This window comes from Convolutriloba macropyga, chromosome 1 (assembly GCF_964194025.1).
Source record: "Convolutriloba macropyga chromosome 1, txConMacr16.3, whole genome shotgun sequence".
Taxonomy (NCBI): domain Eukaryota; kingdom Metazoa; phylum Xenacoelomorpha; order Acoela; family Convolutidae; genus Convolutriloba; species Convolutriloba macropyga.
In genome coordinates this window covers 12,420,202-12,437,091 of record NC_134468.1, presented here as the reverse complement: position 1 = coordinate 12,437,091, position 16,890 = coordinate 12,420,202, and the positions used below count along the sequence as shown (strand labels likewise).

General features: G+C 34.0%; 2 protein-coding genes across 2 annotated transcripts in view; both read right to left on the bottom strand.

The window, feature by feature from the left end:
• The window catches only part of LOC142335045 (dihydrolipoyllysine-residue succinyltransferase component of 2-oxoglutarate dehydrogenase complex, mitochondrial-like), a 559,039-nt gene that overhangs the window by 135,504 nt on the left and 406,645 nt on the right, over positions 1 to 16,890 (bottom strand). The window lies entirely within an intron of this gene.
• Positions 7,946 to 12,359, bottom strand: LOC142345733 (uncharacterized). Its single transcript, XM_075398028.1, has 3 exons — positions 12,041 to 12,359; positions 11,533 to 11,668; positions 7,946 to 8,258 (listed from the first exon to the last, which is right to left on the bottom strand). Exons 1-3 carry the CDS (start codon positions 12,353 to 12,355, stop codon positions 8,032 to 8,034), a joined length of 678 nt encoding a protein of 225 aa, XP_075254143.1. The 5' UTR covers positions 12,356 to 12,359; the 3' UTR covers positions 7,946 to 8,031.

Genomic DNA, 16,890 nt, shown 5'->3' with positions numbered 1-16,890 from the left:
TCTACAGCTTTCAACGGAAGGCATTTAATACGCTCAATTATGCCTAGATGATGTGACGACTAGGATCTTTGTCATTGAAAATATATCAATAAGACATTACAACAAGTCATTGACCATGAAAACAACAAAAACAGGCAAAATCCAAAAGTTCGGTAGAAAATTGAGAGAAGAAAGTGTCGAAGCTATTTAAACCATAAGCTTTTTCTCTGAAAACTTTTTTAACGATCCATTGAACGTCTTCACAAAGCCAATGGGAGTTATCAATATTAGAATAATGTAATACGATTTCAAAAGGAACCAAAATTACGAAAAAAAAATCCAAAAATTATAAAAATTATGAAAACTCGTGCACCGAAGTAAAAAAAAACCAATAGTTAAAAGACAAAACCGCTAACTAGATAAATTGTTGCTGATGTAGAAAAAAAGCGGTTCTGTCATTACCGAGACTGACTTACAATCCACGAAAATAAGCTTAAGATTGATTTATGTTCAAAAAAAAAATAAAAATTTTTTTTAAAGTCTTAACAGCCATTAAACTCAAAATCTTTCATAGGAATTCAATGAATATGCTCAGCTATGCTACGACGTGAATACAAGGATGTTTATGATGCCTAGATAATCAATAAGACATCACAATATGTCTTATGACTATGAAAAAAAACAACAAATACAGGCAAAAACCAAAATTTCTTTTGAAAAATGGGAGAAGAAAGTGTTGAAGCCATTTAAACCACATTTTTTTCTCAGAAAGTTTTATCTATAATCCTTTAGACGTCTTCACTAAAGGAGGATGTGGCCATCAATATTAGGATGACGTGATAAGATTTTAAAATGAACCAATAAAACGAAATGTCCAAAAAACTTTTAAAAAAATTTGAAATCTTGTGGCATTGAAGACGTATAACCAATAGTTATTTGATAAAGCCGCCAATGAGATTAAATTATATTGCAGTGGTATGAAGGAGTTCAATCCTGTTTTTACTTAGACGCACTTACAGTTCACAAAAATAAGTTTATGATTTACTAATTTTAAAAAACTTTCGAAAATTTACTTTCAAAGTCTTAATAGCCATTAGCTGTCCACTCACAGCACTAGATCACAGCACAGCTCATTAGCAAATCTACTGCACCTTTAGTCAACAATTTTATGCCATAGGATAATAAAACTTTAGTAAAACCTCAAAAAATAATTCAAAATTTCATTTGAAATTACGAAATTTGAGATACGAGTCCAAAAAAAAATGAGCGATCCCTTCGAAACAAATTTTTTGTTTATTGGGCTTCATTTGATCGTAAAAGAAGTTTTTCATTAACGGAACTTCGATATTAAAAGTGTCTAGTAGTCTCTAGGTGACTTGAAAAAACAAAAAAAAATTGCAAAATTTTCTAAAAAAAAAGAGCTCCCAAACCTAATTCGAATTTTTTTTATATATTAAACTTCCCTCTAAGACTAGAACTAGTCTTTATTGTCTCCTTTCGTCTATTAAAAACATAAAATTGATTTACTTTTTGGCGTGAAATCTAGTTTTGAATTAAATTTTTCGTAGAAAAAACGTTCATTCGAACGAAAATTACGGTAAAAGTGAACAAAAGTGAACCAAACATCCAGTATTCAAATGAAACTTTAAACCTCGATAACTCCTCGAAAAAAACGAAATTCGAAAAAATCTTTTTAATTTCGAATTCTACGCCGGACGAGCTTTTTATTGATACCACGCACATTTCTCTACGACGAATATATCGGTCGGCCAAAATTCACGGAACAAAAAAAACCCATTTGAGTATATAGTTCCTCCCCCCCCCACAAGTGGGGTCGGAACAATTACATCGATGGAATTTTGAGTGGAACACTAGTGAAAGTTGCACCATAATGACAATTCAATGAAACACGAGTGGGGTTCGTTGTATAGTGAAATTTTAGTGAACCATAGTGGATACTAGTGGGACACTAACTCGGGTTAATAAAATGCGAGTATTTTATCACGTTTAATTAGTAAAGCTCTTCAATTTTTCATAAAGATAGATAGATTTCTTTTGGTGTCCGAAGTCAATTTTATAAAAAAAAACACTTAAAACTTTTACATTAGCTGCGTTATTGATGATACCTCAAACTTGAGCTCAAATGGTGCTAAAATTTTCAGAAGAATATATAATTTTTGATCCCAAAAACTAAGATTTGTTCACCAATAAGACTTCATCAATGCCAAAAAAAGAAAACTAAGAAAATCATGTAATTTAAGAAAAAAAAAACACTACAAATTGGTTAAGAAAATAGTTGTCAAAATAGTTGATTTTATGTGCTTTTATAGCCGTTTTGTTCACCATCTTATGAATATTATGGCCAAAGTGAAAATAGCTGCTTAGATAACTAAAAACGCAGAAAACAAAAGATCAAAAATTTCTATCACCTTTTCGCTAAAGCTAATTGATTTGTATTTTTCGCTTTCTTCTAATCCTAATTTTCAAGTAACTTTTTGCTGTCTGGTGTTGCTTAAGTCTCGACAAGCCATAAATTTTCTTGGATGCCATTTATGGTTTCGTTCAAAATTCAGTGCAATGAAAAACAGTATATGAAATGTTTCTGATAATAAAGATTTAAGCATTTTCGATTTCTTAAGATGTTTGAACAGATAAGAAAACTGGGAAGTTTAACTGTCTATCGTGCGTTAAAATTCAAATATAAAGGATCCGCTTTCTGAGACAGAGAGACAAATAGTTAAAGTCTAACTGAAGAACGGAAGGGGTTGACTAACCATGAAACTTACTCCCAGTTCTTTAAACTTAACTAAAGGGCAAACTATCCGACTGTTTTCAATCTTCAAACGCGTATAAAATCTTTAGCTAAATTGAAAAAATGAAAAAAATTCGATTTAAATTAAAATAGATTTATAACACTTAGCTATATATCTCAGTGTGTGTTACCAACATTGAAACTATCAAGTTCAAAATATTTTTCTGTCTCGCGCAAAAACTAGTATTTTTTGGAATTATCATATATAAACACAGCAAAGAAAAAATTCATATAGAAATTTTTGTCAACTTTGTTATGAATTGTTGCCTTGATATTGTTCAAACAACTTACACAAATGAATTTGCGCATAAGATTAAAATATATCTTTAATTGGTGAAAATGATTGATAACAAAGAAGCTTAAAGAATGAAAATATGAAATCAAAAAAAAACTTGCTAATCTCGCTCAGGGAATACAGGTTTTTTTTAGTTGGCCCTTCTGTTAGTGGCTTATAGCAAGGATTTTAGTCACTTGACAGCCGAAGAAACGGCATCAAAAAATTGGATATAATATTTCAGAAGCGTAAACGTATCGTCTAGTTCATCTATATTTACGACTCGAAGAGGAGTTTGGAGGCTTGTCTGTTTTTGTTAAGCCAGTGTCAAATTTTGTTTGGTAATTTTAAAAAAAAGACAATTATGTACTGCAGATTGTCACAAAAAGTTAAGGTACAATCAGGTAATTTTTACCTTGACAAGGAAGGTAAATGTTTACCTCAACTCAAGTTAAGGTAAAGTTATGGTAAATTGTACCTTAACTTTACCTTAACAACAGTTTACATTAACTCCGTTACGGTGAATTTACCTCAAATTTTTAAAGTGTGTGCAACAACCATGATGCAACTCTGAGTTCTTCATGAAGAGCTGATGCAAGTTATGTTTAGAATTTTTAATTGAAGCGGTATTTTATTGAAAGAAAAGAATTATTCATTTACAATTAGTTAACTATGACGCGCGCTATTATGAATTAAATATCAATTGATTCATAAGAATAAACTAGAGCTCAAACTTAGCAATGATTTAAGTTTCGAGAAACGTCCAGTTTCAAATGCAGGTTCTGCAATAGATTTCTTATTTACTAATTCTGATTTGAAAAAGTCCTTTTTTGTTTGCAATGTCAAAGTTTTTCTGTTTTTTTCTAAGTTTTTGATCCTTTAATGCTTTAACAGTGGTGGTGTGGTGAGAGTGTTGGGTTTGTATCAGCTTGTGCGCTTTTGTTTACACAACAGGGACACGTTTTCCCCCTTTCTCTGTCTCTACTCGCACAGTAGATACTAAACATTAAACTCATTCAATGTTCTCAACTAAGTCCTCGCGGGGCTAGGGGCAGGAGCCGACATACAAAATAGAACACATATCAATTGGCCGACAGATTTCATCAGGATAACATGAACATAATAGAAATCAGAGTCGCAAAACTCAAAGTGTTATTAGAAATTTGGACTTATTTATCTTGAAAGGTGATAATTTTGGATTTAGTTTGTTCGGTTTTCGGTGTGACATCAAGTCCAACGGCCCAGGAAACGAAATACACTGTAAATTTTGTTTCCAAACGATTCAGTAATTAAATCCGTTAATTTCTTGCTGCTCTCAGGTTGCTCGGCTAATTTTTATGTCGGCCGAATGAACGACCGCGAGATTTCACTATGATCAACTCAAATCACATCAACTAAACTGAACTTCGCTTTACCGTTGTGAATATTATGCCGCTCACTTCATTATTATTTATAACTATAACAATAATCATTATAACTTTTCGTTTTATGAGCACAAGTGCAAGGGAGATTAGTAGAGGGAGAGATAGAGATAGATTGCACAGATTCTAGTTAACAGCGGGTCTCCTGCAAATTCACATCCGCACAGCAAATCCAGCGCCATTGTAAATTTGTATACTAGAAATCAAGGAGTTGACAATTTTGCAAATGTACCTATCTTTTCGCTAACATTTCATGCGCAAGAGACAAATGATAAAATAGAGCCTGAGTGATAATATTTTCTATTATTTCCAGGGAATCGAAATTTGACACACATTGAGAAAGGCTTGTGTGGTCTCCACACCTATCACAAAGTTTGAAAGATCTTGAAAAAAACTTAATTGAAACAACCAAATTTCTTGAAAAAATTTTATCAAATCTTTGTGAGATTTTATCAAGGTAATGCAAAAATTTCCTGACAGCTCTTGAAAAAATCTTGATAGCATTTTTTTGGTATTTGTTCGCTTTAATAAGAAAATTTCAGACCACGATGACAATTGTTCAATCTTGCGTGCGCTCAAACATTCTGTCAGAACAGTAATTCAATCGAACTATGCACAAGTAGGCGCAAAAAGTTTGTCTGACGAGAGGTGCCTTCAATTTGGGACCTCATCTTGGGTGTATGGATATCAACTATCAATATTGATTGTCGCTACCTTGCCAGTAACTGTTAATAAGACGAAAAATTATAGCAACATTGTTGCTCACTAACTATATATCTGCACTCTCAGTTGCACTTACTGAAAGACTGAGATTGAAGTGTAATTAGTTTTTTTTTCAGATTAGAAAAAGTACCATAACGCCAATTACTGACATTATGAAATCTGACAAAAAGCTATCAACATTTTTGATCAAACATATGTACTGATTCCAAAATTGGACCACAGAATGTTGATTAATTTTACCAAAAAATTCCCAAAAATTTGTGTTTTGTTTAATCTCAATATGATAATAGGAAAACTATGAAAGTAGTATTCAATAATTTACCGTCTCAATTTAAGAACAATTTGATTTCTATTTCATTGAATTTGATAATTTCACAACTCTTACAATGAAGATATCATTTAAGAAGTTCGTATGAAAAAATATGTACTATCAATTTAAGAAATAGTTTTTGAATCTTCTGTCAGCTTTTTTAATTTTCGACTAAAAAAAGAAAAATTGCATCAGTGGTTATTCTCCAAGGCTGTAAAGGCAAAACAAAGTAAATTGTATTATTAACTGTTGAGACAAAATTTTAAATTGCATAAACTACACCCTCGATGACTTTTTGATCAAAAGAAATCAAGCAAATTTAGAGAAAGAAAGTCTAGTCACACATAACTGAAATAATTTGCATATACATTTCAGCGCCTTTAATTTAACTAAAATGGCACAGAATTGTTCAACCACAGCTAGTTCCCTGCATAATCATATTTCTTATTCTTTCACAGCCCAAAATTAAGGTTTCGAAATTTTCTAAGAATTGTAATAACTGTTCAAGAATGAATGCATTAAAAAAGATCAAAAATCATAACACTTAAAATTTAAATAGATGAGATTCAGTGGATGCCAACTACTACTACTACTACCACTACAAATTTGGAGACGTCTTCAGTTGTCTTTATTGAATAAAAAATTGATTGCCATGATGAAGTCGAATACCTGTTTCAGAATTGTTTGCATCACTCACTAAATAGTGTGATTCTTTGCTTAGTCTTTTTTTTTACTTTGACTCTTTAGACTCGTTTTTGGTGAACAGATATGTTAAAATTGATTTCCTTGGATTAAATTTTACCGTTCAAACCAACTTTAATTTAATGAAATTTTTATCCTAATTCGAAAGCTAATTTTGTTTAACTAATTTTGGCTGTCCAATTTCATTTTGGAGGAAAAACAATTTCCTTAAGAATAATTTCAATGATATCATATTGACTGACTCAAGAAGTTTTTTTTTCGATGTTAACTTTAATTTTATAGCCCCGCGAAACAATTTCGTGTAGTTGAATATTTAGATCCGTGTCTTTTCAAAAATCAAATTTCGATCACATCGTTTTGGTTCTATGGTAAAAAAAACATCCGAAAGAGATGGCTTATATGTCATCTGAGGAAACTGTCGGCTGGTTTTTAAGTCTGGTGTCTATGGATAGACAACAGACTTTATGGAGAAATTGTCAGAGTCGGAAAATTGGTCAACCTTTTTTGTTTATGTTATTTCATCTTAAAAAATTACATAAAAATTTGAATTTTTCTAACAATTTTGGGAAGATTTTGGAAACGTAATCGTTGACTCAGCAATTTTTATTGCTGTACTGTTTAGATTTTAGGAATTTTGAAGGGAAAATTTTTTTTGGGCTTTCTAATATATTGGGTTTTAAATATTATTTTGACTTTTTGCGTTTTCTTAACTTTTTTTACTAATATCCTGAAAATTTATAAAAAGTACATTGAAAGTTTAACTTGGCTTGCGTGATCATGCATGTTAATACCGTTTCGACTTCAAACCAGAGTATGCATATATGAACGAATTAATTTTGTTTCAAATGAACATATTCGTAATAAATAGGTAAATAACTAGCTGAAATGAAAATTCCTATCCATAATTTTTCTTTTCGATTGAAAAACAAAGTAAAAATTGTGCTAAATTAATTATAAACTACTAACAATATATATATATTATTAACTACATTGCTACAGGTCATAAACTAATCCTTGTTTTGAAAAATTGTTGTTCTCCAACATTTTCGAAATAGTCCTGTTTCAAAAATAATTGCTCAGGAAGAATTAGTTAATTCATAAAACTTTCAAATTTGCGTTTCAAGTTTAAAATTAATTGTTTCGTCTTTATATTTCCCCTGATGTTTTTCGGTACGCTCTAATAGGTAGCAGCTCAATCTAAACAGCTCAATGCTACCGTATTTTGAAACGTTCGACCACCAATATAAGTTGCTACGACTTTTTCAAAATATATTTTTTAAATTTTAAACTAAAGCACGGATTTTATACCTGATTCAAAAATTTTTTTTGAAATATTTGCGGTTTGTTAAAGCTTTTGATGGACGTGTTGTAACGTTTCAAATGTGACGAGTAGGGGATGGGGGAAACGGCTGTTGATTTATTTCGCAGAAAACAACAAGTCCGTCTGGTCAATAACAATTTATGTTCTGTTCGGTCTGGCGCATACCATTATTTTCTTGGTCTGGGTGGGCAATATCCATATTCAAAGGCCAGAGGTCCGGCCAAAAGAAGAACCAGTCCATGCAAATTTTTAAAAATATGAACTGGTCTGACTAATCTCCAAAAAATAACCAGTCAAGGGCCACAGAAAATTAAAATACTTCGCCAAAATAAATTCATGTGCCAATTCCGTGTCAAGCGGTTTATAAAAAAACAGTTAGGTGACATTTGTATTGCGAGCATTTTGACATGGATATATTTTTACTTCATCATCCTTCGAACAATTAACAAAAATTGCATTGATCTGTTGTAATGCATTGTTATGAATCAATTAGGTGGCTGTCGTTTGCGTTACTTCAGGGTTGATGCTTGGAGCACTGGCCTTGGTCGCTTTGGGGTTGGACGACTTCCTTTTACAAATGGGCAAAATTGACAGAAAAGTGTTTCTGAACTTTTTGCCGAATATGATGTAGGCAAAGAAATTGACAGTGTGGGTTAGAGAAGTGAACAAAACACCCAGACTGATCATGACTACCCGGAGGGCGTCCTGTTTTGGATCTGAAATAGAGCAGTAAGTTCCCGAATTGAGATTTCAATGGGAAATAATGTAACAATTGAAGTGACGATCACTGAAAACATATCTTCTTGACTAAATAAAACAGCCGCATCTTTCTGTGGTGAAGCTGGTGAATGGAGTGAAAGCTGTGACATTTTATTTTGCATCTCTTTCAGCGCTAAAAATTGCACAGTTTTCAAAATAACGTTTTCGTACATTATATTGAACGTTTTTAGCAATTTCTAGCGCCATAGACCTCCCAGGTTTAGATGCGCGACCCTAGACCGCTTGATCAGACCATTTCCCAGACTTTGCCCTCTTATCAGACCATCGTTCGACCCAAGGCCCTCTGATCAGACCATTTCCCAGACTTTGCCCTCTGATCAGACCGTAGTGCGACCCAAGAAATCTTGCGACCGTAGTGCGACCCAAAAGACCTCTGATCAGACCGTAGTGCAACGATCAGACCGTAGTGCGACCCAAGAATTAGTGCGACCATAGTGCGACCCAAAAAATAAGTGCAACTTTTGTGCGACCAATGCTCCCTCTGATCAGACCATTCCTGAATACATGTCATAATCCGTTGTTATTTGTCTAAATTATTCAATTCAAACCTATATACTGCTCAAATTAAAATCTAATAAATTAGTATATCTGGTTAAGCTTAGGAAAAGACTAATTGATAAAAATAAAAACAGAAAGTTATTTTGAAGTGCCTGCAACTTTTTTTTGGGTTATCAAAAACAGTGATAAAAAACTGCAGTCAAATAAATATGGTCTGTTAATGCTCTGTGGTAAGATTTTGGGGCATCTTATGTCCAGACTTTGGTCTCTGATCAGACCGTAGTGGGACCATTGTCCAGACCTTCGTGCGACCTATGATCAAACTATAGTGCGACTTTGCCCTCTGATCAGTGCTTAGTGCGACCATTGTCCAGAAATTCATTTATGATCAGACTGTAGTGCGACTTTGCCCTCTGATCAGACCCTAGAGCGACCATTGTCCAGACCATCGTGCGACTCAAGCGTTTCCCAGACCATGTATTTTGGGTCGCACCACGCCACCAGTGTACGACCCAAATGGTCTGATAAGAGCAGTGTAGGGTCGCGCACCTAAACCTGGGCTATATTGGAATTGAGTGAAACTTGTTAACACATCTTTTAATGCTAAAAATCTTTGTTTTTATGTCACGCACGACGAATTTTTCTCAACCATACTCGACCCAAACGGCCTATAATATAACTTTATCTCAAAAAAGCGAACAGTTGGATTATAGTTCGATCTAAAGTATCATTCTGAACTATATGCTTGAATCAAATTAAGCACGCTGGACTTCAGGTCAACCCAATTGAGCTGCCCCACTTTTGATCGACTCAAAATAATGAGTTACAAAAATTGTTTCGAGCTACTGTCAAATCATTTTACGTGCAATTTTTTTGCTGACTTGCTTATGAGGTACTCAGTGTGCATGATCTTTTACTTTTTGGAATTCAAAATCAACCAATAATCAACCAGAACTCTATAACTCAGCATTGATGTATAAAAAGTAAAGATATTATATTTTTTTTTTGGAAACGAAAAAGTCTGAACGCCACAATTCCATCATGGCTAGTGTAAAGAAGACCATTGCATTTAACATATCATGTTTCAATGCGTCAAATAATGTGGCAAAGTATTCCAATTGAAACAATTGTGGAATTCTGATGTCTTTCGACAGTTTTAAGATGGAATGCTCTAGTGCAATAATTTTTAGTCTTGCTCTGTTGCTGTTTTTGTACAGCAGCAAAATTTTCTGTTAAGTTTGAACCTGCAAAAAATTATGAAATTTTTTCCTCGACTTAAAGTAGGACGCCCGCATTAGAATTTTCTACTCTTTTTCGCTGTGATGGCCTAAAGTTGCGATTAGGCTGTATAAAAGGGTGTGAACATAACAGGTCAACCGAATCATGAAAATGTACCAGTTTTGAATCCAAGAGGGTTGTTCAGTTCAGACCAAACAGAGATGAGACATTTAAACTTAAAAACGGAAAACTCTTTTTTTCCAACTTAATTTATTTAAGTCTGCCAGGCAGCTTTTGTTCAATCGTCAGGAAAAAATTACTACAAAATTTTAAATCTCATTCCTCAGGCTATCAAAACATAGAATTTGATTTTAAAATATTTTGGAAAAATTTTGCTACAATTAGCTGACATTTTGTTTCCAAAAAAAACTTGACAATATGAGAGAACAAAGAGAGATCATCTCCGTTTGAGATTTCTTCTGACACTTCAATATCCACTTATAGAACAGTCTCTCTACACACATTAAAGTAACTGACGATAACTATTTTTATAAGGGTAGAAACCGAAAAATCACATAAATAAGACAGCATTAGATCCGTCAGAAAATGTTCTCTTTATGAAGTATTGATCTTTAAAATATGTTTGCGGAATAAGTTTTTTCTTCAAACGTACATTTCAATTGAAAGTTCACCAATAAAATGACAATTTTTCTTTCGTAAAAGAACAAAATCTGAAATTGTCTTTCTACTCAATGCGGTGTAAGATGTTTTTTTGTCATGAAATGATTTGGTTATCATTTATCTGGGCTGAACATGCAAAATATTAATAGCTATTCTTCAAAAGTTGTTGATTTTTGTTTTTCTTTTCAATAACTAATTGTTTATATTCTTAATCATAAATCAGATATAATTACTGTCCGTCATTTCAAAACAAAACCTAATTTTGAAACAACCTGGATTCAACTGGGCAATGCAATTGAACCATTATCCTTTGTGATCAATGGATATCTCAAACTATGATAGAATCCACACATCGATTGCACAACTGATCAGCTAATTGCTGATCAGCTGTATGAAATTCCGGAGATGTCTGATTTGTAATATAGAAATTATTATTTTTTTTCGAATTGTCATTAAGATATAACAAAGAATAATTTTTCAATATATGGTTGACAGTAACAGCTATAGCGTGATCATACAACAACTCGCTTTAAAACTACTGGTTTTTTTCCAGATATTCAACATGAATAATAATTATTTATTGGACTAAATCAACTTATCAATTGATATACGACAGGTAACAAAAGCAGAAATCGAGACCAAAATTAAGGAAAGCAGCTCTTCGAGCCCCCGTATTTTTAAAAAATGACTGTCTTTGATTTTTTTATTGTTCAAAACCTTATATTATAATACATTTATATTATATAATGTTCTTGTATAGTCAGGTGTGGAGGAAATCAGAAGAATAGATTTAATTAGAGACTGATTGGATACTTGATTTGTCCATGTTGAGTCGTGTGACAGTACATGCAGTGTAAGCTAGGCAGAGGAATCCGAAGAGAAGAGATACGACAACCATCTGTCTCGTCATCTCATTCTCTCTCCTCGTCTGTCCATTCCCCCTCTTGTCCTGCGTTGACAGGAAAACAAAACAACCTCTATTGACTTAGAGAAAAAGAGTGTTATACATCAATACAATATTTGCGATTTTGAATTGAATATAAGTATCTTCAAAGCTATAATTTGAGGAGACAATTTGAAAATTATTGTATAAAACTAAAACTGTCGGCTGCGATTGAAATAAACGATTGAACCTTTTTGAAAAGTCTAAATTGCAGTCAAACTCAATCTCTTTGAAAAATGTGTTTAGAAAATTTGGGTATGAAAATGACATAATTTTGAAGCGCATATGGACCCTCAAGTACAATTGGATGCGTAAAGCGATCTGTTTAAAAAGAACAATCAACCAATTTTTCAGTGAAAAATAAAAGTGCACACCAACCGTTGTGTTGCTTCGTTTCTTTGCCGCACCCTTTTGACCTCTAATTTTGTATATGGTGATTGCTGTAAACGTGAACACCAAAACTGTCGGAACAATTCCCACAAAATAGAGAAGAGTATCCCTTCGGAACTGGTCGACACTCTCTGGAACCACTTCGTACATGAAACGTCGACAGGACCCTCGGCTGCTTATGCGATACATAAAAAGGGAGGGTGACGCGTGAACGAATATTAAAAAGTACATCACAACTATGCAGATGAGACATAGTTTTGGTTTCCCGTGTTGACGGTAGAAGAAGGGGAATAACACGGCCATGCATTTGTCCATGCTGTTGTTTCAAAAGGGAGCTGTTTTCAACCAAATTATACTTTTTTAATTTTTGATTTTCGAAAAGTCAACTATCGGCGAAAATCTCATACCTGTCAATTCTGATTGCGAAAGCAAAAATCTGTTCCCGTGAAAAAAAATTGTTATCCATAAAAAATGCCATATATGGAGGCTCAGTTAATTACCATCACCAAATCAGAAAACGGACATTTTTATGGACTTTTATACACCATATATGGTTCTTTTATGATAAGATTGGTCTACTCGGTAGTCACACAGCACTTGATACTCTACAAATGTTGACAAGTGTTTCCAAGTCATGCATGATCTTGATGAATCTCGCAAAATCTGAAATATGTCGATCGGCCACATTTTTTGAAGTATACTGGTGAGCTCTTGACAAGATTTCAAAAAAATTTAGGAAATTTTTTCGGTAGTACTGAGTAAATTTCGTTTCTGGATACCCAACTGGGTCGAATATGGATGGATAACTTGTAAGAACCAGCAAGTTTCTTGCAAATTTTTACAAGGCAAATCATCGCCTTAAAATTTTTTCCGCCCAAAACTTAGAAGTTCTTTTAAGGTAAACAAACAACTTACACGTTCTTTCGATTTAATCATCGGACTTACAAGTTCTTGCGAGATAACCACGGGACTTAAAATTTCTGATAAGTTTAGCTTTTGACTTACAAGAAACATATACGAGAAATTCCCATGAGCAATTATATTTTCAAATTCTTCAAGTTTTTTATCGAAGTTCTTTTAGTTTAAGTTTTTATTCAAGTTTAAAAAAGTTTTTAAAAAGTCTTAAAAATACTTTATCGGTACAACAATCCATCAAGTTAATAAGCAAATGCGATAATTAAATCACATAATTGCGCTCAAATTCAACAATTAATTATAAAATGGGTAGCGTCTGAAAAAAAATGAGTAACAATTAAATTAGTTTTAAAAATGAAAACGTATTTTCGTTTTTTTTTCTTTACGCTAAATTGATCTTCTGGGAACATCAAAAAGTGAAGAAAGTTAACAAAGTTAAACAAAATATTGCTCATAACCTTGTTTTATGTTTGTCGTCTTCTTAATTTCTGCTAGGCTCAACAGTGAGGTGACTCTGTCGCCCAGAAGATCGATCAAATAAAATAAACCAAAGGTTTTGAATTGGTGAAGCAAGCGTTACTTTGTTACTCTGCAATTTCCCCTCTTCCACTCTTGTATGCTGTTGCAAATTAGATTGCCTTGAAATAAATTAATTCACAATTGAGCTAGTAATATCAATACTAGTTATATGGATAACAAAGGTAAGAGAATTACCTGCACATCAAAGGAAAAGACAAACTCAAGACAATTTATAATAGTAATTAAAATAATATTACCAATATCCGTGGTTCACTTTCCCAAAATGAACTAAACCAAAAACGCTCACAGTATCCCAACTGGTCTTGCGATTACAATTCTTTTAAAGTTTAGTCCCACTAAACCAACTACTTTCCCTCACTTGTTCGAAACCAAACTTCTGAAGTTCTACCGAAATCTCCAAAGTCTCTCTCTCTCTCCCTCTAAAATTCTGTGTCACTTCATTTATACTCAACCAATACGCTCTTATCTTAAGCAAACAAACCTTATTCTCTTAAGTAAACATTGCAAATTACACTTTAAATCTGTTACATTCTGTAGGAGGGCTTTGTTTGCTATGCAAACAAACCAATAGCAAATTATGCTCTGTCCTTCAACTGCTACCAACCATTGTTCAACTTTCTCCTTATCTTAAGTACACGACCTTTGGACTCTTATGTAAACAAATCCACTCCACTTTATCTCTTATTTGCACTTGACATGTCAATCAGTGTTTGCTTAGTAAACATTGAACGTTGCTCTGAAAAGTTCTTATACCTTTATTTCCGCTATAAAATTAATGAGCTGCAATCAATACCTGTCAAAAATCATGTAATGAATAATTAACCAAACTCAACTCTAAAGCTAAGAGCAATTGTTATTTCCAATTCTGAAACTATTTCATGCAATTCCCTAGTTAAAAACAGCCGAAAAGTCTAATATTCCTAAAAGCCCAAAGTTTCACCTCTAGGGGCCACTTAGGGGTCAATAGCCAAAGATGAAGGATCAATTTGTTAATTAATTATTTGCGCGGAAATTCCTTCCATAGTTACACCTACGCACCAATTTTTATGACCTAACTCCTAATAGAACACGAGCAATGACTGCGCACGCTTTTCCTTGACCTCCCGGATGACCCCAAATTTCCATACCTATAGGGTGCCACCTAATTTCCTGCCAAATTTCATGACCAACGGATCAGCCGTTGCGAGTCGTTTGCAATTTGCAATTTTTTAAGGAGTCGTGGGTGCCGAAACCCGAAAAATGCGGATTCGTCAAAATTGACCGGGATGGGTATTTTTTGCCACTAATTGTCTCAGGTTATCATATTATTACCATTTCAAAGTCATTCGGCGGACAAAAAAGGCCAATTTCTGGTTTTCGGCACTCGGGTTGTCCCGAAGCACCGACTTCCGATCGCACCCGTTCGCACCAAGTTCCGATCGCACCAAGTTAAAAATAGGACCATTAGAAAGCACTTGAAAAGTTACACTAACCCTGCAAAAATCATGCGGCTACCACCATAACTCCACGAGCAATTTAAATTTTACGTCCCGCAGCACCAGCGTGCGCTAATTCCGTGCGGGTTGGTCTGGTGTCAAATCCAACTGCAGAATCGAATTCCTTCTACCCAAATTAGTCTATCCCCAAATTTTCAGGTCAATCCGACTTCAACTTTTTGAGAAATTGCCTTTTCAATTTAAGTGTTAACTACTTTTTCGCTAAAACTGCATTTTCATATTAAAAATCATAATTATGCTTCCTAGACTCGTCCCAAGATTACTCAGTACATTAATTCACACGTAAACCTAGTTTCGACTGGTTAATACACTTATTTCCTACTCAAAAGTTCATATTTCCACTTAAAATATCGAAAACCTTCAAATCACCCTACTTCCGGTGTTAATAGCTCGGGGTTGGGTAGCCAGATTGGCCCAAAAAGTATAGCAGCATGAGATGATCATTGGGTGTACCTGACATTATGACATCAAAATTTCATAAGCGTCCGCTTAAGATAACTCCCACATTTGCAGGGCACCAAGTTCTGCTACCCCCCTTATCGTTGTCACTTCAAAATAGCACATTTGTTTACTTCAAATTGAATTTCCAATTCTGTTCAAAGAATCTAGTTCACTTCAAATCTTCGCTCTCTAGCTTACTTAAATCACTCACTTCGACTTTGACCTGATGCACAAATACAACTTTGCTAATTCAACTAAATATATCGACAGCTCAATATGATTTTGTTCATTAATTTGCTGGTTTAAGATAAATCACTCAAATCACCTCTCTGGCGCCTTCGAAACAATAACCTTTAATATTAGAAAGCTAAACTCAATTACCTAAATTAACCTAATTAACTTAACCTAAATTATGTAACTTACTCTCCCTCTCTCATGTCATCTTACCACATTCTACTATGTTTAACAAATTTGTAAGAAAAAGAATGATCGCTAACGGCACGCAAGTATTTTTTATCTATGTTTGGAAATAAATTAATATCTTACGCCACAAAAAATAAATAAAATCAAAGCTTCAGTGGGATGAACTTGCGACGATCTTACTCATCCCACTTACAAAATTTATAATTCTTATAAGCTAAGCATTCTTTGCAAGTGTTTTCAAGTAGAATGTCCATCTTGTCTGTTCCTAAAATTGACCGAAATAAGAGTCTCATAAGACAACCATCCCATCTCAACCCACGCATGCAAAGATCTTGCAAAATTTTATCTAGCCCGATTAATTAGTCAGGAGCAAAATAGCAAATCTTGTTTTTTGTCATGTGATACGAGACGGCAAGATTTTGGCAATCTTTGCTTGTTTCCTATCAAGGCTTTTCGAATTTATTTCTCAATATTTTAAGGAGTCGTGGGTGCCGAAACCCGAAAAATCCGGATTCGTCAAAATTGACCGGGGTGGGTATTTTTTGCCACTAATTGTCTCAGGTTATCATATTATTACCATTTCAAAGTCATTCGGCGGCTCAAAAAGGCCAATTTCTGGTTTTCGGCACTCGGATCGTCCCGAAGCACCGACTTCCGATCGCACCCGTTTGCACCAAGTTCCGATCGCACCAAGTTAAAAAGAGGACCATTAGAAAGCACTTGAAAAGTTACACTAACCCTGCAAAAATCATGAAGCTACTACCATTACACCACGAGCAATTTAAATTTTACGTCCCGCAGCACCGGCGTGCGCTAGTTCCGTGCGGGTTGGTCTGGTGTCAAATCCAACTGCAGAATCGGATTCCTTGTACCCTAATTAGTCTGTCCCCCAACTTTCAGGTCAATCCGAATTTTAACTTTTTGAGAAATTGCCTTTTCAATTTAAGTGTTAACTACTTTTCCGCTAAGACTGCATTTTCATTTTAAAAATCATAATTATGCTTCCTAGACTCGTCCCAAGAT

Bases quoted from the DNA above. Each gene is read 5' to 3' on its own strand.
- LOC142345733 (XM_075398028.1), bottom strand. From the start codon at position 12,355: ATGGCCGTGTTATTCCCCTTCTTCTACCGTCAACACGGGAAACCAAAA. The intron at 11,669-12,040 runs GTTGGTGTGCAC...CTGTCAACGCAG, and splicing joins AGAAACGAAGCAACACAACG to GACAAGAGGGGGAATGGACA. The intron at 8,259-11,532 runs GTATCCAATCAG...GCTCTATTTCAG, and splicing joins ACTCAACATGGACAAATCAA to ATCCAAAACAGGACGCCCTC.